Source organism: Lepisosteus platostomus, chromosome 2 (assembly GCF_059453375.1).
Source record: "Lepisosteus platostomus isolate fLepPlt1 chromosome 2, fLepPlt1.hap1, whole genome shotgun sequence".
NCBI classification, from domain to species: domain Eukaryota; kingdom Metazoa; phylum Chordata; class Actinopteri; order Semionotiformes; family Lepisosteidae; genus Lepisosteus; species Lepisosteus platostomus.
The window spans coordinates 67268150-67293601 of NC_142612.1; the positions used below are offsets into that span (position 1 = coordinate 67268150).

Genomic DNA, 25452 nt, shown 5'->3' on the forward strand with positions numbered 1-25452 from the left:
TTCTATAATTTCCAATTGACACTATGTTCTTGGATTTCCAACTTGTTTTTATTAAAAGAACAATATGCAGAAATGTACAGATGGCTTTGGATCAATTTACAGATTTTAACAAAAATATTTCTGTGAAGCAAACAAAACCAGCAACGCCCATGAAAACTGACTCCTATCTGTGAACATGCCTTACAGCATGATAGTGATAATTAAAATAAACTTGTATTTGCTATGTTAATATGTGCAATGCACAATATATAACAATATCAATGAAACTTGCAAAAAAGACACCAATTTAAGAGCAGCCACAAACCAAAACTATTTTATTTCATATACAGAAAACGTCCTATCAAGGGGAGGAGGACAGCAGCTATTTGACATATATGACGTTACAGTCCAGTTTAAACATTCCTGCACCAAGTACAAGGATCCATTCAGCACTACAGAGATAGACTTACCATTTTCCTCTGCCTTACAGAAAGCAGCAAACAGGTAAAAATCTAAGGCAATCTTTTTACCAGATTCTGCACACATTATCTGACATGTTTATTTAGGAAACTTTTGGTTTAAGTAATTGTCTTGTAACAACTGGCACAGTAAGCATGTTTTCTTCTTGACTGATGTTCAGACAGGGTGTCTTTTGATAGCGAACAGTCCTATGTCACCAGCTCTGTTTTCTTATTTTTCAATTTAGGAAGCATGAAGTGGTTCATCTGTGTGGGAATCTTCTTTATCTGTTTGGCCAACCATGTAGCCTGTAAGTATACTTGGATAATAAATTCCAAACTTATTCTTACTGTCAATTCAATTAATGTGTCTAAATATATAAATATAGGTAAAATATTTAACTGTATGTTGTTGTACTGTTTCTTTGGAAAATGTTATGTTTACATCATGTATTAGTTATCAGAAGCTTCTTGTTTTAGTTATTGTAATATCTTCTGAAACTTTGAAATAATTAAATGTATTCTTAAACATTGGCACACTGAGCACTTTACACATTTTTATTAATTTACCTTAATGCTAACTCAAATTAATCTATAAATTGGGAGGAAAGAGTGCAGGTCTGTAATTTGTAAATGAAATAGCACTGAAGAAGCTGTTTGTGCAGGTCTTCAATCTAGTGAACAGGGCAAACACAGTTTGAATAATATTGATATTTTTCCACACATTTTTTGAAATCCCATGGGTGGACCCTAACCTCAAGAACTTGAATTACCTCATTGTGAGTGCTGGGCTCTAAATATCTAAAACACATTTTCCCCCTTTTTTCAGATGCCAGGAATATTCCGGAAGGAGGTAAAAAAATGTGTTTTAGCTAATTTACCAAATTCTGATATATGAGAGAGAGATATATAGTAATATTGTATATAATATCATTTTTTTCAAAATATAGTTTGATTTAAACCAAAACAGTAAACATTGCATTAATAAAGTGATACCAGTTGCTATTACAGACACAACTAAAACAACTACAGCTCTATGAAACAAAAGTGAAAGTGACAGATGCAGAAAAGATTAATGCTTTTTACACACTTCGGCCAATTTAGCCTTTTCATATACATCCACTTAGAAAGACAATCGAACGGTAGTGCAATCTAAGTACAGCACAACTTAGATATCACTAGCTGTGTGTTACTTACAATGCAATTGCATGGTATTCACAAGGCTAGTGATGTTATTTGAAGTACAACACTCTGAAGCAGTTAAGACGAATGAATGACTGTGTTGTCCCCCTCTCAGTCCCTTATGATGAACCGCCGGCGGTGCCCTACTGGCCCTACAGCACCAGTGACTTCTGGAGATACGTGGAATATTTTCGCACCATAGGGGCCTACAAGCACATCGATGAAATGGCCAGAACATTTTTCGCTCACCAACCGCTTGGAGACACCCTGGGGTTCGAGGCGGCACAGCAGGAACCTTAAAAACCTAATACCACGTTTGCCACTCGTTTAATGATAGGCTTCATAGCGCTATAACATTAGAAGCTTTAGTACAGGATTTCTAACAAGATGTAGAGTTAGAACAAATGAATGTAAAACAATTTTTACAGTTATACGCTTAGCTTGATACAAAATGTAAAAAGCATGCCATTCAATGTAATAATATTGTGTTGACACAAGAATGCAATACTGTACTAATAAAGTTTTAAAAGAAAATGCAGGTGCGTTGTTGTATATTTAATACACAACATGATTAGAAAGGTGTAAATCAATTTACAGATCTACGTAGCACATTACACGCACGTCATGTCTACACACGTTCGTAAAGTGAGAAAACGTAAACAATTATGTTCACATAGATTATACAATGTAGTTCATGCTTGCTGCTATGTAGCCTCGTTCGTGTGCTGATCTCTTTCAGCACATTTTCTGCTCTCTGCAAGAGGGGAAAAAATATCGACGACTCAGCAGAGTCTAGCTCTTTGAACTAGTTTAGTTTCTTCCATGGTTTTTTAAAATTAAAAACAGATTTGCCATACCCCAATTATATTGCTTGATTCTATAACACCATTCCCCCCCCCGAAAAGAAAATCGTCCAACCTTGGGTAAAGTCATATTTATTTTTAAATTATAATGGTTGCATTGTATGTGCAACTATTGACACAACACTGTTTTTTCTTTTCTTTATAGTCATGCGGCTCATAGCTAAGCAACCTTTGTTGGATCTCTTCTGTTTGTTTAAATGTCGAAATACAAATGTGTCTTTCATACACTGCGGAACATTTTTTTCTTACATTGTTTTTATATGTTGAAGGTTATCCTAGTTTAATCGCCTCCCCCATAATATCCAGTAATGAAGCCTGTGGATACTGACGAACTTCACAGTTGGTCAGATTGTAAAATAACGGAACGGTTTTGCATCACCTACAGTAAGTCTTGTTAGTCGCCCACTGCCATTTGTTTCTAGAGGGAGACATTTCGGTGTTACAAACGGAAGGACGACTTTAGAAGATAAGTTTCGGGAGTGTTTATTTGTGTTATTTCCAGAGAAAACGTCCCCGGGAAAATAATTGATCATAATGAAGCCTGCTGTAGATGAGATGTTCCCTGAAGGAGCTGGACCCTATGTCGATCTTGACGAGGTTCATTTTTGAATTATTTTATTAATGCGCATTAAATACTTTGATGGATTCGGGCATGCTGTTACTGTCTTGTATTAGTATCATAAAGTACTGTTTTTAAATTTGTATTTCAAAAAACCTACGCGTAACTTAAGGACGGGGTGCTTATATTTGTGAAATCTTGACGCTAGGAACTAGATAACCGAGGGGTTGATATGGCCGAGACAGTAATGTATCAGGTTTTTAAAATTATTTAATTTTTTTTTTTTTGCATAAGAAAATAGGTATATCAGTTATTATATGTCAACATGAATTCATATTTTGATTGAATTTGATTCACAGATCATTTGAGTTCATTTCATTTCCTTGCTTACAGACGAATGGTACACGACAGCAATTAAATTGAAATTGTATACTTTTGACTTCCACAGGCAGGGGGAAGCACAGGACTTTTAATGGATCTGGCAGCCAACGAGAAAGCTGTTCACGCTGACTTCTTCAACGGTGAGGCCCTGCAATGGTCTTTTCACAATCCCTGTATAACCCTTTGTTTATAACTTTAACACACATTATTGGATATAAGAAAATAACTGGCAATACATGTTTTTTTTTTTAATCTTCCCCTTCCTTGTTATGCCAGGGAGTAACACTTTTAACATTTTTTACATGATCTATTACCAATATTTTATTTTTTTATTTTAAAGAAATGCATTTATGTAGATCATTTTCTCAAACAGGTTTACAAGTATCAAAGACATAAGATTGAGAACTAATCCCGAAAAGCTTTGAGTGAGCAGTTTACTTTTCCAGATTGATCCTCACCAGCCAGAAGTTGGCTGAGGTTGACGCTGGACACAGTGGACGGATGCCAGTCTATCACAGGGCACACACAGACACAAACACTCACACATTCACACCAGGGCCAATTTTCCCAGAAGCCAGTTAACTTACCAGCAAATCTTTGGACTGTGAGAGGAAACAGGAGCACCCAGGGGAAATCCACACAAACACACTCCAAGTATATACTGTAGCGCACCAGGAATAGAACCCAGGGCCTCAGCACTACAAGACAGCAATGCCACAGTATCTACTGCAGTGCAATGGTGCTGTAGGTAGCTGCCATTCATGTAAGCATTCATCTAGTGTTCATTTATTGAATGATTATTTGTGAAATTATGATTTTGCATTTTTTTTATAAAAGTTGCTGCTGGAATGGTATACATACCTTAGAGTAGTAGAACAACCCCAATTTACTATTTCAGAGTGGAGAAGTTCTGAAGTTTGGGGACAAGTGCACCAAAATGTAGAGAGTACATTTCCAGGGAAAATATACACTAAAATAATTTTGGCAATATGGTGTATCATGGTGTGATAGTAAAGAGGAGACATCCTACACAGTAAATGAGAATTAGTGTTTGGAAAAAATGAGTTCCTTTTTTTATTTGGTTGCAAGAACATGTTCCACCGTTTCATAAAGGGGAAGAGCAAAGCTACAATTATATTACTATTATATTTCAGTGGTAGAATTGGTATTGGTGACTGCATTTCAAACCACAATGAAAGTAAAATGTACACAGTAACGTGTAAAACCTCAAATTTACATCACAATACATTTTACATGTTATCTCTCCTTGTTTCATGTTGGAACATTTCTGCAGTGAAATGTCTTCTGCACAACCTGTACTCCACCAAATTATGGTGACTAGTGAGCAGGAAGGGCCACTTCACCTAACATTTCACACAAACTCTCGCTCTCGTCCTTGGTGAGACTAGGGGTTTGTGAGAACACAGTGGGTATCCAGTATTTTCACAAAGGAAAAAAGCACGATTTTGTGCTTAATTCAGAATTTGTAAATTTTTGCGATGCTTTCCATTATTTAAATATGTTAATGAGGTTTAGTAATGATTTTATGGTTCAGTATAATGGTGTTATCCCTTGGCAGATGTTGTGTATGGAAATGTAGCAACACCACATGTTCTCATGATTATAAAAATCTGTATGTCTAGGCCTACACAATTACATGAACAGCAAATATAGTAAAATTACAAAACAGTAACACAAGCTTCCAGGTGTTACTGTTGTTTAAGCTAGATCTGTATGTTTTAACCCATGGAGTAAAGTCAGTATTGAAGCTGCCCCTGTCAGCTGACCACAGGAATCTGGGTAACAGCTCTGCACTCATGAACCTGGTGAACTTTGTTTGGCTGCAGAGAAATCTACAAATTTTAGGGCATTTATTCTCACTAACTGTAGTACACTTCCGAACCCAAATACAGTATGTTGGGATCTGCATTGTAGCAGTGTTACTCTTGTCGGGGCACGTTAATATCTCATACAATGAGTCCCTCTTCATTCAGATACTGGCCCTTCTACTACTCAGTTTCATTACAGGGTTTCACCAGAGCAAGGTGCTTATATAAAATTAGATCACTTACCAGTGTTTAATTTTGCAGCTGTTACCTGTGTTACTATTGGGCCTCCCCTGATAAAGCCGGAACTTCACAATTACATGTTGCTGCTAGCTTTGGATCAGCAGGCATCTGCAACATTAGAGGCACTGATGTTTTTTTTCTCCTTCTTTTACAAAGTGAGGAGAATTTTATAATGTAGTGTGATCCCTGTCCTGGAGCGAAAGAACATAAAAAAATTAATTTAGGGAAAATGTAGTTCCCCTGTGTCACACACATTACATTGTGATGACTTCTGTGCAGTGTTTCGAACTGTCGGTATTAACCACAGTTACAATTTCTAGAAGTGTGTTTTTCATTATTTAGGTTAGTTATGGTGTGTTAGACTGTGGTATTTCCTTCTGTTTCATTATAAATATATTTTTGTATTCTGCATTTAAATTTGGGGTCTCATCAGTCCAATGTTTTCTTCTGTTTTGACTTCTCTTTAGTCCTGTTCTGAACAACTGCAGTATTGCTGTTTATGACCCATTAAAAAGACAAGTTTTCAGTTTCATATATATAATGTAATGCAAATGAATGATTATCTTATATAATTAAGACAGTATATACTGTAAATACACATTATGTAGCGTTTAAAAGCAAGGATGTTTTTTTAGAATTTCACCATTTCGTAATCAAAAAGAAAGCAAAAAATGTTTCCAGAGTTAACTTATGTTTTTTAAGAGATGATGACCTAGAAGGGAAACTGATTCTGAAAGTGTTAAGGAAAAGAATCAGCTGTAAAACATTTAACAAGCATTTATTAGACACGAGCTCAGCATGTCTCCTAGTTTTGCACCAATTTATCCTTCTGAAGTAGCTCGCAAAGCTGAACATGTGTCCTGCTGTAGGAGTCTTGACTTAACTGTGGAGTTCAATCCAAGCAGTTGACAACGTGGCCTGCACAAGCCATACTCAGGCTTTCTCTGAGGGGTCCAACTCTGAGTTTAATAGAATCCTGATTCAGCTTCCTACCTATTTTAGTTTTTGCCTTAATTATTTTAAATGTGTGTAAAGAGTATACTTTTAATTTTATAGTTTGGGATGTGATCTATGCAGAAGATCTTGTAAAATATGTATGTCCATGTCCTGAAATCCCAGCACTGTTGTGACTGTCAGATTTCACTGCAGCAAGCCACGAGTTTGTACAGCTAGAGTTCTGTTTGACCAGGTTTCTGCATATCGGAGAAAAAAAAATGATTCCAGACTCTTTTATTTAGTAGTTTTAAGTTCCTTCATTCTTTGTTTTAACAGATTTTGAAGACCTCTTTGATGATGATGATATCCAGTGATGAAGTTTCTGTACGATGAAGACATTTGTAAATACTACTAAACAGTTGTTCATGTTTGTTATAATTATGCGAGTGGAGTTTGAATTTGTGTAAGGTCTACTGCTGACAGAGCTAAGGATACTATCTGTTCTGCTCAGTGGAGAGCTGGATTGTGTTTGTGTTCCCTCTGTATTTTCTTTCAATAAACTATTGAAAAAAAGACCATTTTATTTTTGCCAGGTGTTGGAAAATTCTAAAAATCTCTAGCATTCCAAAGTTTTATGCTAAAATTATAAGTCTATCTTTTTCTTGTCTAAAACTGTTTCAAACTCAGATTGCAGGGTATGTGTCTTTCAGAACACCTGTAAAGGTGCTGAACTTTGTTTCTAATTATACATGTAGCTCCAGAATGCTGTATTCAGAGGAGACATACAGTTCGATATAACAGATGGTGGATGATTAATACTGTACATTTTGACATGAATTGCATATCTAACATTTTTATAAAGGTATATATATTGTAAAGGAGGAAGATAATATTGTTAGTCCTTTATTTTTTTCATATACTCTATATACATGTGCTATTTTGGTATCAATTTGGAAATCAATTATTTATTTTTTGTACTGAACTTTTAAGGAGGAATCGGACAGCCATATTTCACAAAGCAGCTAAAGGAAAATAGATTTAACATTGTAAAACAAAATGATCCACAATATTTTAAGTGTATGAAAAAATGTTTTAAAAATATTTTAAAGGTCTGAGATAAAAAGCTCATGTTTCACGCCTCACATTAAAACATCTATCAATAACGTTTATAATGAAATGTTTTTTATATACAGTAGGGGCTTTGACATTAAGGAGCTTTCATTTAAAAATAATCTGGTACTCCCATATTCCAAGAAATAATGTTTAATTCCATATTAAACAAGAAACGTGAAATTTCATTATAGCAATCACTGCTTTACAGTTAAATACACAGAGAGGACATTATCTTTTCCCTTTAGAGGATACTAACAATGAATTGTTTTGTTTTTTTCCCCAATCATGGACTGTAAACGCACACTGAAAGTGTCTTTGCTGCTGGGTAACAAAATTCCTTCGGTGAGACCTGCAGGTGTTACTTTGTCAAAACTTGTTTCAGAAACTTGTGTTTTTGAAGGAAAGTTGTTTTTGCAGGAGGTAGCGTGTATTTAAGTTTTAAGTATCCCTTGCAGGGAAGGTGACCAATATCAAAACCGCTTATGTGGCACATTTTTGCAGCTCTTGTTCCAGCTCTGTATAGAACGTGGCAATTGTAAATTACAGCCTATTAATCCCCAAAAGCCACGGTTTTATGATTTCTTTCTCCCCCCCGAGCTTGGTTGCCTAATTACAGGACCTCATTGGTCAGATGAATGTGATGGAAGGAGCCAATCTCCTTTGGGCTAGCAGCATGGGCTTGCCATGTGATGCACCTTTTGGTTTTAATTAACGAGGTGCCATTTAAGATGTTCCCCTCTTTGGTTCTGACACAGAAGGTCTGAGGGAAGCACATTGGCGCCTAGTGCTTAATTTGCAACACCTCAGAGCTGAACCTTGAGGGCCACTGGCTCTTCAAAGGTTTTCTTCCTTCATCTGCAAGGAGTCAAGTATCCATTTCCCCTTTTTGCAGGTAAGCCAGTATTTTATTGACCTCCATTGTATCGTGCAAAATACTATCGTGTGTATGTTTAGCCTGTCCTTACATTTCTGTTTTGAATACGCAAATGTCTTTGAAAGGTATGGATAAAATGTTCACAACCCGGAATAGACATTTTCCATTTTGTGCACCTAGGAACAATCTTCTTACTGCAACTACTGTGACTATGACAGTTTAAGAGTTTATGAATCCAATAATAGACGTTGTGCTTTTGTCAAGTTTTAGTTAGATCTGTCTATCTGAACAGAAAGGAAGCACTGTCACTGGTACTTATTTTGATAATGAGTGTAATGCTGGGATTGAAGTATGACCAACTGTTGTGAAGAACTGAAGGCAAGTACTTTTTCAGTTCTTCTCTGATGTTTCAAACCAAACAGGTTTCCAAAAACAGGTTTAATAGATTGGTTTCTTTTAACATCTGCAAATATAGCACCTTTGCACAGTAAAATATTCCATTCTGTTTTGAGCTACTACTGCATTGGCTTTACAGGTACAGAAATAAATGAGTGTAGAGAACAATGTTAAACATGGGTCTCCTAGTTTCAGCCATGATCAGTAGGCATGGGAGTCAAAAGAACTGTCTTCTGAGGTTGTAACTTGTATCCCAAACAGGGCATGCTTCTTAAATGTCCTACATGGGATTCATGTTAAAATAATTAAATAAGGATTTTGTTCTATAGCACTTCCCATAAAATATAGAAAACTTAAAAAGACATCCATGCTTGGCTGTTATAAGATGCCTTTCAAGTGCCTAAACAGGATGCTAGAAAGCTCCAGAAATCTAAAACCTAATATAATGCTCAAACCTTTAATTTTAACATTTATAAGATTACTTTTAGATTTTTTGACTACTTTCTATGAAGAGTCCATTCATTTTCAATGACGACGGTAGTGTTTTTACAGAAAAGGTTTAAGGATTCAGGACATTCTGTGCTGTGTTCCAGCTATGAGGTGCTGAAAGGAGAGCGCCTTCCACTGTACTCGGAAGATTTAAATGTAATACGTTATTAAACGCTTCTTCTTAGTTGTATACCACTAAGATGATTAAAATTGATAATTTGATAGGTTCACTGATGGGAAAAGGGGCTGTCGTTTTAGCATGATGGCTCCAATGTTCTTTTGTTGCATATGTTACAAAGAATTTAACTCACTCGCATTTATATTTTTACAATCAGGGCAAAACTGCTACTTTTTTTTCAAAACGTTGCTGTCTTTAGAATTCGGAAGAGCGGAGATCATGGCGTGTTTAGGAAGTAAAGCCTTTTCCTGCGTCTTCGCTGGAGTGCTGCTGGCAACTGCATTACTGCCTGGTGAGTCCGATAAGTTAACCATAAAAAAAAAGCTCCACAATACCTGCTCACTGCGAGACAGAGCTTTGCCTGGCGGGCAAAGGGTGTTGTGTTGGTCCTCACCCCTGTTGGGATGTCGGTTATGTGCAGAGTGCACACACACACACAGGGTGGGAGACGGGAGGACAGTTCAGTCACCATTCAGCCTGGACAGCCTGTCTTTGGGCCACACAGACGGGGAGTAAGAAACCCCACCCCGGTACAGTCGAACCCAGGACCCTCAATCTACCTGCATGCAGCTCTATGCACCATGCCACCCAGTACAGAACAGCTATGCCGGAACTTTGCAAGATAAGAATGTGTTTCTCACTAGAAACCGAGTAAACAGAGGAAAGTCTTCCAAGGAAAACGAAAAAAGGTCACTGAAGTGGTTTAAATATAAAGTGAATCTTGCTGGTTATATCCCTTTCACTCATGCTACACAACTCCAAAATAAACAACCACAGATGTCACTGAACAGTTTTGAAAAACAAACAGATATAAAGTGTTACTCTAACATTTCAATTCCACGTATTTTAAAAGTTTACATATTCACCTAAAGATCTTATAAGATGAAAATAAAACGTTCATAAACAGTAACGTGTTCATCTAAATTCATATTTTGTTGCTCAAATACACCACTCTGGTGTGCCTTTGACAGTAATTGGTGATTACATTTTCTGTTACTCTTACAGTGTATGTATTGACTGAGCAGTGTAAGCATAACACCCTTCTTTTCCTTTGATGCCACTCACTTCTGATATGTGTCTTTTCAGAAGGAAATGTCACTTAACAATACAGATGTACAACCAATATGCTATTTATGACTGAACTTATTACAATAGGGAAAATATCTTCTTAATCATCATAGAATTTAGTTCTTAATTTCTTTAGTTGGTTTTAGCTATGAAAGATAATTGTACTTTCAGGCATGAACAAGAGCTGTAGTGCAGAGTGATGGAAAGCAGGATAGCTGCATTGTCCCTGTTGTGAGAACTTCAGGAAATCTGCCTTTATTTCAGAGCACATTCCAGGGATATCCAGTGCCACTGATTACCCAAGTGATAGTGACTACAGTTAGATATGAAACCTTTTGTGTGATAAGTGTGAAGGAGGGGACGGGAAGTGCCGCCACTATCAATGTAACTGAAAAAATGTTATTCCTAGCACACAAGAATCTAGAAAAAGAAAGTATAAACCAATTATGTGCAAAAAAGTAGAAAATATCTAGTATCATTTTATTGTCCACCAGGGCTTCTTCGTCGTCTTTAATTAAAAAGATGAAAGGAACTGCTTGCCAGCAAGAAGGGTCTGCTTTCCTATTAGTTTTTTTGTAATATTGGACCCACATGCCTTTCCTACTTGTAAAAAGTAGCATGACGGATATACTCAACATGCAATAATTTTTTTGAAAGGAAGGATCTGTTCTCACAGATGGGTTTAGAATAATGTAAAAACTAACATTAAAGCTCAACTGCTGGCTTGCAATCTTTTCCTTATGCCATAAACCCCTGCAGTCAGCCATTGGGGGGACTAAATGATGGAAAATGCTGTGCTGTGTGCAGAAGCACACCCCCTGCCACCTTTTTACAAGATATTCTTAATGGGAGCTGCTTTTGGGCACATTGCCCTGTGTTTGTAGTTTTATAGGTGTTTCTCCAGTTAGGCACAGTAATATGCAATCCCTGCTGGTCATGTTCAAAGCACTGTAGTGCGTATCGTTTGAAGATTAATCCACGTGACACTACTGGTATTAATCCAGTGCGGAAAAATCCTGCTGTGTGCTAGGAGGGGTGATTAACAGGCCAACATTTTGCTCATTTGAAACACACACACCATCTGTTTGTTTCTTACAGTGTGATTTTCTTTCTCTCTTCGCAGACTTGCTGGTGGCCAGTCCAGTAGGACAGCGCCTCAAGGGGGATGGTAAATATAGCTCGTCTGGAATTCCTGCCATTCCAAGTGCCAGTGAGAGTTGAAACAAATATTTCAGTTGCTGTTATCACACAGTGTCATAAGCTGTTGAGGCCAAATATCCCCCAACTCGGTTAATCTAGAACATAGTTTTACGAACCTCCTTTTATTTTACACTCCTCCGATACGAAGAAGTTGTCTTAACATACAGCCTTGCAATGTTTTTGGTCTATGGATGTTGATCATTTCTTAACTCCAAAATTTTGTCATTGAACACTTCAGTAAATGTAGAGCTGTACAAATTCAAAGGCTGTTTTGGCTGTCGTATACCATTTAGTTTGTATTCATTCCAATTATTTTATTCATATTTAATTTTGTATTATCTTTTGAAGTGTTTCTCATGTTTTGGAATGGACACCCTGCATCATAATGCAGTTCAGGAGAACAAATATAAAGCAAGACCTGGAAAAATTCTAAATTCCAAACTCTTGGGCGAAAGAGCTTAGAAAAAAAAAGTTTTATGATGGCTTTTCATACTCTCCTTTTGCTTAGTACTTTGAATAGAGTATTCTTTTTTTAAAATGTACTCTATATAAAATGTTATTCCATCTTTTGTTCAGTCAGACAAGCAATATTAAAAGATGTGAAAAGATGGATTTAGAAAGCCAGATACTCTTCAATACATAGAAGAGAATGGTAAAGTTAATCAAGTAAATTATTTTAAAAATCCCTTTTTTTGTGACAGCGGGGGACAAAGAGGCAGCGGGTGAGGAAAATGCTCAAACATCTGGCTTTCTCAAAAAGCTGGTTCGCTCCAGACGAAATATCAGCTGGTATAAACAGCACGCTGATTTCTGGGGCTGGTACAAATACTTCACGGACAATGGAAACCAGGAGGGAGTGAGTATAGTTTCCATGTCAGTCTATTGCTCCTTTCCCCTCTGCCAAGGAAGTATTACTTTGACCTCATGTGCTCAACATATGAAAAGGGGGTTGTTCCTTATTTGACTTAACATTGGAAGGCAGCTGAATTTCAAATTCAAATAAAATGGAAAGAGGCAAAAGAGGACCTTCATATGTAAAGTAATTTACCTACAAACATACTCTTCAAAACTCAATAACACAGAAGGAATCACAAGGTTTTTGAATATCCTCCAAATTTAAGACTGATAACTGTAAGTCTTTGCTAAGCTAAGTATACAGAACTTCATTCCATGGTAGGCAAGGACAGGGGTTAATTGATGCCTTTATGGGTTGTAGACATCGATGGAAGTCCTAACGCTTGCTTTGCTTTCTCAGATTAATGAGCTGGATCGTGTCTACCTGCAGTACCTGCAGAACAAGAACCGGGCGGAGGGCCGCCGTTCTTATGACCTCTATCTCCGCCACCTGTCAGAGGTGTACAAGGCCTGTGCCAATTCTGACGACCCCGAGTGTATCTCTGAGCTCACCAGCAAGCCCAAACCCAAACCCGAGGTACCAAAGCCCGCCCCAACTAAGGGGTGTGACCCATACAGAGATCCCAACTGCCAGGCCTCTCGAGCCCCTGTAATGTTCCCTGCACCATACAAGTCCACGCCTATGGGCTACTACTACTATGTTCCAGCCCCCCAGCCACTCCTGTCTGCCCAGCAAAAAGCTGAGCTGCTGCGGATCTGCAACCCCTCTGATATCGAATGCTTGCAGTATCACCTGCGAGCTGCCTATGGGTACAAGACTGTGGTGCCCACTGTGTCTGCTCCATCCTATGCATATCTTGGATGTGACCCAGAGAAAGACCCCTACTGCATGCAAAAGAAAAAGAAGGCAGAAGTCTATCACCAGTACCCAAACTGTGACCCAGAGTATGACCCCTACTGTACCCCAGAACGAGCCCAGGGGCTTCAGATGCCCTCCCAGCTAAATCGCTGCAATCCCCTCTTCGATGAAAACTGTAACCCCCTGACTGCTACCAGGATGGTTGTGCCCCCCAAACCAGAATGCGACCCCTACTATGACCCCAGCTGCAGGCAGGAGTATAGGCCTAAGGATGAGCCAGCACCCAGCAATGGCTGCGACCCTCGATACGATCCTTACTGCCTCCAGAGCCCCAGTGCTGTGCAAACTGAGGCACACCATGACCCTCGGCACTACCCCAGGATCAAGGGCAAGACGAAAGAGGGCTATGACTGCTACATGTACTATGATGAAGAGTGCTACCCAGTGCACAGCTCGAGTTCCTCCCGTGCAAGCGCTGCCAGCACCATGCAAGACTGTGATCCCTATGACCCCAGCTGCCCACTCTACTACAGTGCAAACAACCCCAGACGGTCGATGAATGAGAGCCCAAACACCGAGTGCCATCCTTATGATCCCTCCTGCCGGAAGCCCAGCCCACAACAACCCAGGGCCCCTGAGACCTACGACCCTGAGCACAATCCTGCTGGTTACAGAGAAGGGGTGATTGAGCCTGACCCTGACTGCGACCCTGAGTACGACCACAACTGCCGCCTTCGCAGGAGTGGGGCCAAGCCTGCCCAGGATGCACCACACCAAGAGAGCCAAGCAGCTGATGAGCACAAAGAAGAGGAGCCACAGCCGAGCTATGAGCAGCAACAATATGACCCTTATCAGGACAGGCAGGAAGATCCCTACAATCCATACGCCGGGTACGAAGGGCAAGATCACCATGACCCCAGGTACGAAGCAGCCCAGAAAGGGTACGAGGACCAATATCCTAGATACGATGAGTCGCACGGCCACTACGAGTCATCGAGCCATGACAGCGCTGGGGAGTACAAGAAAAAATAAAAACAACCCAACAAAAAAAGCATAAAACAAGCCAGATTGGTGAGCCATGCCATCTGCAAAACAGAGCAATCATTGGAAAGTGCAATGTTCTAGCAGTGTGCGAGCACCTGATTGGGATTAGACAATGCTTCTGAATTTGTGAATTTGCTCGATTGTCTGATGCTGTGGAGTTACTGCATAATATGGGTAGCTACCCCTGTGGTGAACATTGCCAATGTGTATCACAGCCTGCGATGTTCTTCTGAAATCTATTTGTTTGTGTTTCCATTAAAAACTAAGTCCATAGTTAAGAGCCTTTGTACTATCTTGATATAATGTGCAGTGTACTTGAATACGTACATTGCTCTCTTTACTGAGCTTTCTTTCTAATTCGTTTTCCATTTGTATTGTGTGGGTACTTCTCTCCGGGAATATTTAATAAATTTCATTTTCCTGAAATTTGCATTTACAAACCCCTTTTACACGATGTAAGATTTTTTGATGTTACAAATAAAAGGCTTTGAATAAAACAAGATGACACGTCGTTTTCATTTTATTGCAAGAACATTTCTATGCAACTTAGTCAACTTTTGTCATGTGAAGTTGTAAGGATCGTCCCCAAAATGAGACAGCAGTGAGGTGAATTTCATCCTTTATTTTCTGATTCTTAATGTGTGCAAGCAACAGGAATCACAAAGAAGAGGAGCAAGCGTCTGGCATTAAACACACTTTCAGGTGGGGATGGCTGGCTAACTACTCCCCACCCCAGCTGTAACTTCCTAGCCCTAATTGGTTAATAAAAATGGGCACTGCACAATCGCTTATCATTTAGCTATCCCACCTACCCCCCCCATCTATAATTCTTCTTCCCTAGTCTTCCTCATCTTCATCACAGGAACTGGTGGTCATACAAGGAGGTTACTAAGGCAACCACAAGATGTCCTCTTCTTGAAATTGTTGTGGGCAGTGCACCCCATCCTAGATGTTTTTCATAAAGCCAGTCTCTACCAGCCCTTATCTACTGTATATGTTCTGGTGCACTACCCACTGATGTCCCTCCATCAGGGCTGTGTTAAGTCTTTCTGGACAAGTTATGTAACATCTTCTTAAACGTGAAGAATGAGGGATAAATAAATAAATATCTTAAAACTTAGACCAGAATGATACAGGAGAGATACAAACATGCACATATTTATTTATTCAATCCATATACTGATTTTATTTTCTTCTGAAAAGTTCTATCCTGAAATTGTTCAATAATCTGCAGAAGGAATCACACACTAATTCCATTCTGTTTTATTAATTGAAGCTTTTAGCCTCAATTTTTTAGCACCAGGCTAACATGGGGTCCCGCAGCTCCAGACAGAGCACAATATTCAGGAAAATAGCCACTGGAGCCAAAAACTACTCCCAGATACACACACACACAGCTTCATAGCTTACAGATCTCTACAAGCTTTTGTACAGACACACGAAGTTCCTATAAGCATAACTGAAAGGCAGATGTTTCCTGGGTTTCCACTAATAAAAACTTACAGGAGTGTATGTAGAGGTTTTTAATCTTGTGTGGGTTACCTAAATCTCGGGTCAGTGTAACACCTGGATGATCGAAGAAAAACAACTTACTTTCCAAAAAAAATACACATGTTCTTAAACACACACGCTCAAATTGTTTCTAAAAAACATGTAAAAATATCTTAATCACCAAAACTGTTTACCAAAAGAAGAACTATAAAGAAAAGAACATGAGATATCCACACCTGAAGCTTTGTATCCTAGTCTTGTTTAATAAAAAAATAAAATAAATACAGACATTCAATCCATGGGCAAGATTTAGCTACAGCTGCTGGGACTGGATGTTTTTCAGCACCAACTGTACATTCCAACTCAGGCACTGAGTTGCAAAGGGGATGGTCTGATAATGAACTTCATGGAGCGTGCACTAACTTAATAATAACCTTTTCACAGCAAGTAAATGCTTTTATGCATGTAAAGACTTATGGAAACATTTTGTAATTATAGGTGCTGTCTTCTACCTTCTGTGTGCTTTCATACACCAGAAGCGTGCAGTATATACAGTTTCAAACATTTGGTGAGCCTATAAAGAAATGCACAAGTAAGTTAATTTACAGAGCTGTCTGAGAGCTCTGGTTTAGCCTGTCTTACTTTGTTGTGTTGCTGAACTACATCACAGCGTGTCCTGTGGAACAGCTCATTTGGATAAAAAAAATGCAATATTTAATTATCACACATTTAATACAATTGATGTACTCCAAAAATAAGCTCTCACTGGATCTAATATATGTAGACATTTCAATGAGTCATGACGATAGATGTAGAACAGCATTAAATAAATAAGAAGAAAATAATATTTGGTACTAAATTCTAAAATGAATTGCTATTCTGTCCATCTGTTTAAACCTGAATTTTATTTTTTAATTTTAATAACTTTATCTCAGGATGTTCTCGATATCAGTGTTTTATTAATTACAGAACCACTTCTGCCACCACAGCTTATGAATAATTGTGAAACATTGAGTCATAATGGAGATAATAAGGTCTCCTTCCAGAATACACCAACAGGTTTTAGCTGACGTGTGTTAACTCTTCAATAGTATTAATTACAGGAGAATATTATATAAAATCTGTATATAAGTATTTATATAAAAAACAATTTTTCATCCCATTACTGTTATTAGATCTTGATAAAGTGTAGAAATTCAAGCTTTTCTGAATCGGGGGTACCTGCAGGAGCAGTGTAGTGTACTGTAGTACATAGATCCTCGTCAGAATTGCCCTGAACAGATGTTGTGTGGAAGGTGGGTGGTTATGGCTGCAGTTACATATATGAAGTTATTAGAAGCCTTTGCCTTGACATAACAAGGCAGCAAAATAAAATGACTAGACATCAACATGGAATATTTGTTATTTAGATACATCACATACTTTAGAATGCTTAGAATGCAAACTGCTTACCATGTTCTTATTTGTCCACATCAATACATCTATTAAATATGTATTTCAATCTGATATAATGGGCTTTTGACCCTGAAGATGTTTCAGGTGGTTTTGCTTTGCAGCTGTGTTGTCTTTACAGCCTGCAGCCTCTGCCTGTGTAGCTCCAGTGGTATAGTCGTGTGCGCACAGCTCCCTAAATATGCCATCCTCCTACATACATGGGGACTTCATTCAGAAGATGCCTGTTGGGCCCTTGTTCCAATAAAGATAAAAGTAAATAAATTAAAGTGAGAGATGGTATTTGTCATAAATCAATAAAGAAATAAGCCGAAATATTGTACACAACTAGAGAATCCGGTCTGCTACACCCTTCTTGTGGTTTGGGCTTGTGGCTGAGATGTGCTACTGCTTGAGGATACAAAGATTATTTTCTATTTTCTTAGCTAATAAACATCCAGACAAGCAAGACGGGCAAAAAAGCCTCCTTTCAACCTTGAACTGTTTCTTCTGTTTCTTGTGTTCTCATGCAATATTTTGCAAAAGCAAAAAGGTTATGCCACCCACATTGTGTATGGGTATCAAACTGTGAAGTTTGAACTGCATTCAAATTGTAATTGAACTGTAATGAAATTTATAAGTTATTATTACTGTGAAAGTAACAATCATGCAAATTGTTCAGTTAGATCATGATTTTATCAGTACATGGACATGGGAAGAAGAATTGTATTTCACACAATGTCTGCCATTTTTATCTTCCAAGAATAGTTTATATCTGATTGATAAATAAATTTTTTAAGATGCACTGTGCTGCATCAGCATATAAGGGAGTATTAGGTGGCCACTGTCTTTTTTTACAGCATTTGCCAACTTATAGTCTATTTTCAGATGGGGATGGAAAACCTCTAACGAAAACCAAGTTGCTGATTTAAGTAGTGTTGATGGATCAGAAGCTTGCAATCTTCCCTCTGGATCTGAATGACCAAATTAGTGACCGAGGCGTGGTTACAGTATCTGTAATACTGCACTGTCAGAGGTGCCATCATTTAGACTGATGAATCTTACTGTCTTACACATGCAGTTAAACTGAAGTCAATTATTTTTAATCTCTTATATCAGATGATATCAGTTGTGAAAATTGCTTATGCCACACCTATAAAACAGATGTATCCTTTTTCAAGTCAATCCACTATTGTCAGCTTTGTGTGGTTATAATAGGGTATTGCAGTGTACAGGCATAGGAGTATGGGACCTCAGCTTTATGGTTGCGGCAATATGTTAATGATTTGAATCGCTGATTATAAATAATGACTAAGAAACTGTGACAATTCCTAAGGGTATAGTACAGGAGCAAAGATAGAGAACACCCTGATGTAGACTTCTAAAAAAAGCAAGACTTCTCTGGATTGCTGGATACTAATGTCCACATGATCTGCATATCATATATCAGAGCCATGCACTACCTTTGGCTGCCCTCTGCTGCAGGAAAACAAAACTGCAAATTACTTACAGTATATGTGCAACAAAACATACATTTTTTGTAACAATTGTAACATCTATTTTTGGTTTCACAGAATGTGGTACTGTAAATGAGGAGCCCACAGCAAAGTTAAAAACCACATTAGAAGCCTGAAGTACAATTTATTTTAAATTCTAACATTAAATTAAAGACACAGATCGTGAGTAAAAACAAACAAAACAAGTATTGGAAAGATACTGCATTGAGCACTCTTGCTTCTGAACATGTACATTGAATAATGTACCTGTAAATTCAACATCTATAAACCTTGAGTCATTTTGACAAGCTGAACTCCTGTGTGAAAACTTAAATCCTATCAAACACGAGGGATGTCCTCTAGATTAGGACAAAATGATCTCTTGTCTTTCCATGGGTCAGTTCCTTTCAAGAGTCCATTTAAATCTACCTGTGCCAAGAATGGGATGTCATATTTACAATATCACACAAGTGCAATGTTACATTGGGAGTACTTTAGCCGTAATAAGTCATGTTTTACAGCAGACAGCACAGGAAAATCCCCTTAGAAGCGCTACTTCAAGTTTGGTCTCCATTGTTTTGATATGCAAAATCACAGTTTTTTCCAATTTAGGTTAACTAATAACGATTTTTATTTTGCATGCGACTGTTAAAATGGCATATACCGTACATTTCTTTATTCAAATGAAGATAATAAGATTACCTTCAAAAACCATTTTTTCTGGCCACTATACATAACTGAGCTTGTGTCAGCGGGAATTTCCAAGTGTCACAATGCAATTTGCATTCTCCTGACCTTTGACATTTGAATAAAAATCCATAAAAATGCTTGAGAGGCTCAGACAACTAGAATCCGGGACTGGGGCCAACTGGCTTGGGAGTAATGGGCTTGCAGCAATCCCCCATCAGGCTGTGGGTGAGCCGACAGATCCTGCAGCTTTCATATCTGTTTCAACAGGGTTATTTATTATTAAGAAGATTATTCATTAATTTCCTTGAAGTCCAGCAAGTATCTTCATGGTTTAGGGCATTTATTCAAAGCTGTAGAAATGGAAACTCAGTCTGAAGTTTAATCATCAGCATTTCTGATATCTTAAGATGTGTATTGTTATCTGTATTGTCACTGCATATTACCTGACATTGTATTCAGTTTGATTTTAAGTCTGACATTGTATTTATAGTTCAATAAAATTTAAACTGTGTAAAGTACTATGTAAATTGTGTGGTATGATTCTGAAAAAAGAAAGAATATTATAAGCAACTGGATGTGCTTTAAACTATAGAACTAGTGACAACACTAAAAATAAGAAATCATGAAATATATTGTGATTTATTGTGTCAAATAAGAAAAGTGTCAGTTTTACCTTAATATAAAATGTCTTTCACCAAATTCCCAGTGTTTCTAATACTTTCACGCTGCCAGGGAGCACAGAAAAAACACAAAAACATGTTTTCCTCCCATCCAACAGGATTTATTCTGGAATGGAAATCTTACACTTGGAAGGTATTGTCTTTCGGAAAAACACTGGTGAATGATCAAACAAACTCTCGCACTAAAAGTGTTGATTTTTTCATTGTTTTGCAAACCATAATAGCCCTCCCCTATAAATTCTTCAAGAGGTCTACGCCAATTTGATAAACCCATTAGTAAACAAAAGAAATATTTGAAATGAAAAAAATGTCTGGATATTCAGGAGTTTCCTTAAAAAAACAACAACAAAACACTAGTGATTTTTGTTAATACACAAACAACAAACCAAAATCACATTTCCAAACACCCAGTCTCTCTAAATGCATACATTTCACCAACAGGCCTTAAAAGGGATTTTTTGTTTTTGTGACTCTGAGAGTCCCCACAGGTATTCTAACTGAGGTTTGAGGAAGCAAGGACCTTGAACATTAAAGAAACTAATTTGTTAGGCCACCGGCCTCTGGTGCACTCCTGTCTTCTAGCGACTTCCATTTACAGTTTTAATGTCGGGGTACAGAAGGAACCCAGTGAATGTGGAATCGTTTACGTTGTCTGCATAAATTCCACTGTAGTCGTCCTCACCGTAGACCTGCAGCCAGACCTCATCCCCGCCCACCAGGTGCAGGACAATGGAGCCCGAGGCCTGGTCAACGTTGTTCTCCTGGAACTGGTCAAAAGTGAACATGATGGTCTTGTCGCTCTTGTACAGGCTGACCTTGGCGTCCTTCAGGTACACGGTGAGGTGGTAGGTGAAGTAGTAGACCCCGGAGATCACACAGCGGAACTTGCCAGTGCTGGGGTCGTAGTGCAGCTGGTCGTTGTAGAAGATCTTGTTGAACCTGATGGGAACATTGGGCATGGGCGGGCGGTCGGTCAAGCCCACGCTGAAGGCAGAGCGGTAGAGAAGAGCGCTCTCCCCTCTGTCGCCCTTCAGCCCCGGAGTCCCTGGGAATCCACGAGGACCCTCCGGGCCTGTGGCCCCTGGCTCTCCACCGTCTCCCTTCTCTCCTGGTGCACCTGAGGTGAAGGAAAGAGCTACCTGTATATGCAAAGGCCAACAGACTCGCGTACTACATAGATGAATGAAAACTTCCATATTTCCTCCCCAGGGTACCTTGCTCCAGTGCCCCTGCACAAACCCACAGGCTCCTCCAAAGCCCCAAAACATTGCCTCAATTTATAAGGGGTTTCAAGCTCATCGACACAGGTAGACTTCTTAAGAAGTCAGACAATCGCTCTCTTCAATCTTGACTTGGGTGCACTGCAACCTGTTCTATTATAGTGCAGTTTATACAGGCTGCAGCATATCTGTGGTCTATTTTTATTTTTAATGATAATCTCCCTTTCACGTTGTCACAATATCGACAATTTATACATCACTTATACAAATATTTCCAGCATCTTGTCTCTCGACTATTCCGTCTGTTACCTGGCTCTCCTCTCTCTCCCTTTTCTCCGTCTCTCCCATCTCGCCCGTCTCTCCCTGGCGCACCATTGTGCCCGGGAGTGCCTGGGACTCCTCCCATCCAGCCTGCACAGGGCTTTCTCTCGTCAGCCACAGCGCTGTCTGCCTCCACCTCCGCCTCCGCCTCTGGACCTGCAGCTGGGGACAGGGCTGCTTCTTCTTCCTCTGAGAAGCACCGCTCCCCCCCAATCGAGAAGCAAAGCAGCAGCACCCAGACCAGCCTCATGGCGACAGGAGTCAGTCCTCGGAACCTGCCGCGTGGAGTAGGACGCATCAGCAGTCTGCACATCTGCGATGCCTGTCACTTGGACACTTTTATCATGTTTGTACAGTACTTGTACACTTGCATAACTTTTATTCATTTGTCCGTCCTTAAGAATATTTGGAATACTTGTTCCTTATTTAGTGACCATTTGTTAAGGAGTCACATTATCTACTAAACTTGCGGTTAGTGCCGTTATGCATCTTCCACATCCATACAGTAAGCCCACGTATTTCACTTCTCAGTGACTTGGAGAAACGCTTTGAGTACACAGTAGGTAACCAGCATCATCGGTTAGAGATCATCAATGCTGAAAGGTACCTGCTGAGCAGATGTATCTAAAGCAGGACTTGTAGTTCATTTAGAGCCTTTTTTAAGCTATTGTGTTAGGCTTGCAGTTGTTCGCTGTCATATGGAACTGTGTAGATACTGTGCTGTTGAATGGACATATTCAATTACTGCCTGGATAGCCAATTCCATCAAATCAAAGTGAACAAATATTTAATAATTCTCTTTCTCTCAAGGCTCCACAGCCGAAACGTTGCGTTTCTTTTCTTCTCTTTTCAGCATGGAGTAAACCTTTTTCTTGTTTCTTTGCAGCCTACGTGTGCTGACGCAGCTCCCTCCTTGAAATATTTTAAAAGTAGAGCTTACAACATCATCAGTGAAACAAAAAAACTCTTATATGCACTGAGAGAGTAATTATGTGCTAAATACCTTGACCATGTAGTTGGATCATTTTAAATTAAGAATGCATTATTTCAGATACTATGATGTATATACAGTATTTTTGTACAGAACAAAACTGATACCTTCTTTTACCTTCCCACAAAAGCAGACACCACATTCATAACTATAAGAGGCACGTGAAACATATATTAACAGGTTAGAAGCATCAATCTAAATTATGCTGGGTCTCCTGCGACAAACCAAAATAGTTTGCACAGCAAAATCACCTTTCTTAGACGAGATGAATACCCAGAGGTACCTCCTCTAAGACCTCCTTTAGCAAAAGCTATTTTTAAACCACTGGCTGCTGGTGTCAGCTCGTACACTAAAGCACTGCATGGTGGGGGGGGTAAAAATAACCAGCCGTTAATCATACGCCCACACTGTTCCATCAGCTGTTTGAAATGAAACGCATATTTCTTATTGTTTCCGATACAATAACTGAACAGAATATCCTGTAATGGGTTCTTAACTATCAACGCAATTTTCATTTGGATGTAGTCAATATCCACAACACACACTTGCTGGTCTTTTATGTTTTAAAAAGTAAATATTTGACGTAATGTTGTTACTGTTTTTTTTTTTCAAGATCTTTTCATGAGCCACTTGTGAATTTCTGATAATGAGCCAGAGAATTAAAGTGTTGTAGGACAGCTCTTCTTACTAGTGAGCTGACCTCTATTATCTGAGCAGGAAACTGGTCTGCAAAAACTTCAAAACAAAACAATAAAAATGTAAAAAAAATAAAGCAGCCCACATTTAGAGACAGGAAATACCAAACGTCAAATGTAGAACAAACAAATGTTCTCAGATCAAATCTGTGTCACAAACAATTCCTGAGTGAAACAGAAACTACAGTTTTAAGCTATTAAAAGGTTATTCTAAAACTGGAAAAAAAGCACAATACTGAAGCTCATAAAAAGGCCTTTTGGAAAATTGTTTGAGAATCATCATTGCAAACAAATAACAAACCATTATTTGGTGGATATACAGTATATGATTTACTACATGCTGATCACTCATTAACAACTACCAAATAATAATGAGCAAAATGTGTATTTTGTAGAACTTAAAGTAAGTATAGTACTGTCTGCAGTTAGTACTCTGGATGAAGCGAATGAAAGCAGCAATTCCTTACCCACAGACCACGATTCTTCCTTGTACAAATGGCTGTTGGCTTGGGAGTCAAGGAGCTCTCACTGTCCTTGCAGACCATGTGTAACTTTCATCAATTGCCTGTCACCCTATATTTATCCCTGCCAGAATGGGCACCATCCAGATTCTTTAATTTAAAAGGGCACCATCCAGATTCTCCTGCTCCCGTTACCCCCAGTCCGATGTACTTAACTCCTGCTGTCCACTCCCCTTTTCATTAAACACTTTATTTAGATAAAATATAACACACTGGATTCAGTGAAGCAAGCAGATTAAGCTTTACTTTGCACACCTGTCTATATATAACTTTGTTTGACATTGATTTAATATAATTATCCATTTACTCTAAGAATGTATTGCAACCTTTTTCTTACACGAGACAAGTTCAAAGCTGAAAATGAAGCTATCTCTGAAAGCACCTGCAATGCTAATGCATTCATTGCGATGTGCTGTGTGGTCTGCATTCAAACACAGCTTATCATCTTTTTCATATCGTGCCTCTCATACTGTCAGAACGGTTTGAGCGTAAATTGACATTGGCTAATTATTTTCACTGGACGTCTTTAACAACTTGTAAAATATCCTTTATGCTTGGACTTCTCATGCAGCTTCCTCTTCCTCTCTATGGAAACATGGTCTTTGGTTTGCAAAATAGTACTTTACCAGTAATACATATATTAAATTAAATGCATGTGTGACAAACCAAAAAGTCATTGATATCGTCTGATATTTTACTGATTTGTGCACCTTAAAAACATTATTTCCTAGCTGGATGTATATACACTGTATATCGTTTTCTCCCATTTTAACATTTTTATCTTGTGAAAATTAATGTGTGGTTCTAAATATATAAACATCAGTGGAGTAAAGAGACCACTGACAAGGCAGACATTGAGGGACTGGTCACAACGCAACCCTTGAACTCTTTTTCCAACTCAAAGATCTCACACAAAGGAATGAATATTGGGAATTAAACTACCGATTACTAAATACGATTAATCCAGTCTTTCTTCATTTTCAAATAGCATTTTTAGAAATTTTACAATTTTTACTCCTACATCAATTTTTTTCCCTTAGCAGTCTAAAAGCCTAGATTATTTTAACATAAGTATTTTAAAACACTTATATAAAAAACAAGCCACGTGGTGAATCATGATCCTTTAGCTGTTAGTAGCTTAGAGACCAAGAATTCCATCTAACGCTAACGTCATCTCATGGCGTGAACAACAGCCTAGGGAGATAGTTTCAGACTCCCATGACCCTTTTTGTAAACAAGTGTCTCCTGTTTTCTGTTCTATATGTTCCTAATTGTAATAGACCCTTGTGTATAGTTGCCCATCTTGATTAAACACCCTGGAATGAAATTTTCTTAGTCCATGATTTCACAGTTTTCTATACCTGAACCAATCTGCAACATAAACATTCTTTGCTTCAGGGAAAAAGCAAACTT

General features: G+C 38.5%; 4 protein-coding genes across 4 annotated transcripts; 3 read left to right on the forward strand and 1 right to left on the reverse strand.

Annotated features, from left to right (window-relative positions):
* Positions 1-325: 325 nt before the first annotated feature.
* Positions 326-2153, forward strand: otos (otospiralin). Its single transcript, XM_088614670.1, has 4 exons — positions 326-483; positions 686-748; positions 1267-1290; positions 1735-2153. The coding sequence occupies exons 2-4, from the start codon at positions 691-693 to the stop codon at positions 1917-1919; spliced, it is 267 nt and encodes an 88-aa protein (XP_088470796.1). The 5' UTR covers positions 326-483; positions 686-690; the 3' UTR covers positions 1920-2153.
* Positions 2154-2856: 703 nt separating this feature from the next.
* On the forward strand, positions 2857-7017 carry cops9 (COP9 signalosome subunit 9). Its single transcript, XM_088614685.1, has 3 exons — positions 2857-3079; positions 3490-3562; positions 6764-7017. Exons 1-3 carry the CDS (start codon positions 3017-3019, stop codon positions 6799-6801), a joined length of 174 nt encoding a protein of 57 aa, XP_088470811.1. The 5' UTR covers positions 2857-3016; the 3' UTR covers positions 6802-7017.
* Positions 7018-8248: 1231 nt separating this feature from the next.
* On the forward strand, positions 8249-15003 carry and1 (actinodin1). The gene is made up of 5 exons (XM_088614644.1): positions 8249-8432; positions 9677-9769; positions 11669-11713; positions 12447-12601; positions 13001-15003. The coding sequence occupies exons 2-5, from the start codon at positions 9697-9699 to the stop codon at positions 14489-14491; spliced, it is 1764 nt and encodes a 587-aa protein (XP_088470770.1). The 5' UTR covers positions 8249-8432; positions 9677-9696; the 3' UTR covers positions 14492-15003.
* Positions 15004-20370: 5367 nt separating this feature from the next.
* On the reverse strand, positions 20371-24142 carry adipoqa (adiponectin, C1Q and collagen domain containing, a). Its single transcript, XM_088614697.1, has 3 exons — positions 23986-24142; positions 21821-22107; positions 20371-21408 (listed from the first exon to the last, which is right to left on the reverse strand). Exons 2-3 carry the CDS (start codon positions 22080-22082, stop codon positions 20870-20872), a joined length of 801 nt encoding a protein of 266 aa, XP_088470823.1. The 5' UTR covers positions 22083-22107; positions 23986-24142; the 3' UTR covers positions 20371-20869.
* Between the last annotated feature and the right edge of the window lie 1310 nt (positions 24143-25452).

Excerpts from the sequence above, each read along its gene's own strand:
- adipoqa (XM_088614697.1), bottom strand. The coding sequence starts at position 22,082 with ATGAGGCTGGTCTGGGTGCTGCTGCTTTGCTTCTCGATTGGGGGGGAG. Across the intron at positions 21,409-21,820 it reads GGGAGAGAGAGGAGAGCCAG|GTGCACCAGGAGAGAAGGGA; the intron begins GTAACAGACGGA and ends CCTTCACCTCAG.
- and1 (XM_088614644.1), top strand. The coding sequence starts at position 9,697 with ATGGCGTGTTTAGGAAGTAAAGCCTTTTCCTGCGTCTTCGCTGGAGTG. Across the intron at positions 11,714-12,446 it reads ACAGCGCCTCAAGGGGGATG|CGGGGGACAAAGAGGCAGCG; the intron begins GTAAATATAGCT and ends TTTTTGTGACAG. Across the intron at positions 12,602-13,000 it reads ACAATGGAAACCAGGAGGGA|ATTAATGAGCTGGATCGTGT; the intron begins GTGAGTATAGTT and ends TTGCTTTCTCAG.
- otos (XM_088614670.1), top strand. The coding sequence starts at position 691 with ATGAAGTGGTTCATCTGTGTGGGAATCTTCTTTATCTGTTTGGCCAAC. Across the intron at positions 749-1,266 it reads TTTGGCCAACCATGTAGCCT|ATGCCAGGAATATTCCGGAA; the intron begins GTAAGTATACTT and ends CCCTTTTTTCAG. Across the intron at positions 1,291-1,734 it reads CAGGAATATTCCGGAAGGAG|TCCCTTATGATGAACCGCCG; the intron begins GTAAAAAAATGT and ends TCCCCCTCTCAG.
- cops9 (XM_088614685.1), top strand. The coding sequence starts at position 3,017 with ATGAAGCCTGCTGTAGATGAGATGTTCCCTGAAGGAGCTGGACCCTAT. Across the intron at positions 3,080-3,489 it reads CCTATGTCGATCTTGACGAG|GCAGGGGGAAGCACAGGACT; the intron begins GTTCATTTTTGA and ends TGACTTCCACAG. Across the intron at positions 3,563-6,763 it reads TCACGCTGACTTCTTCAACG|ATTTTGAAGACCTCTTTGAT; the intron begins GTGAGGCCCTGC and ends TTGTTTTAACAG.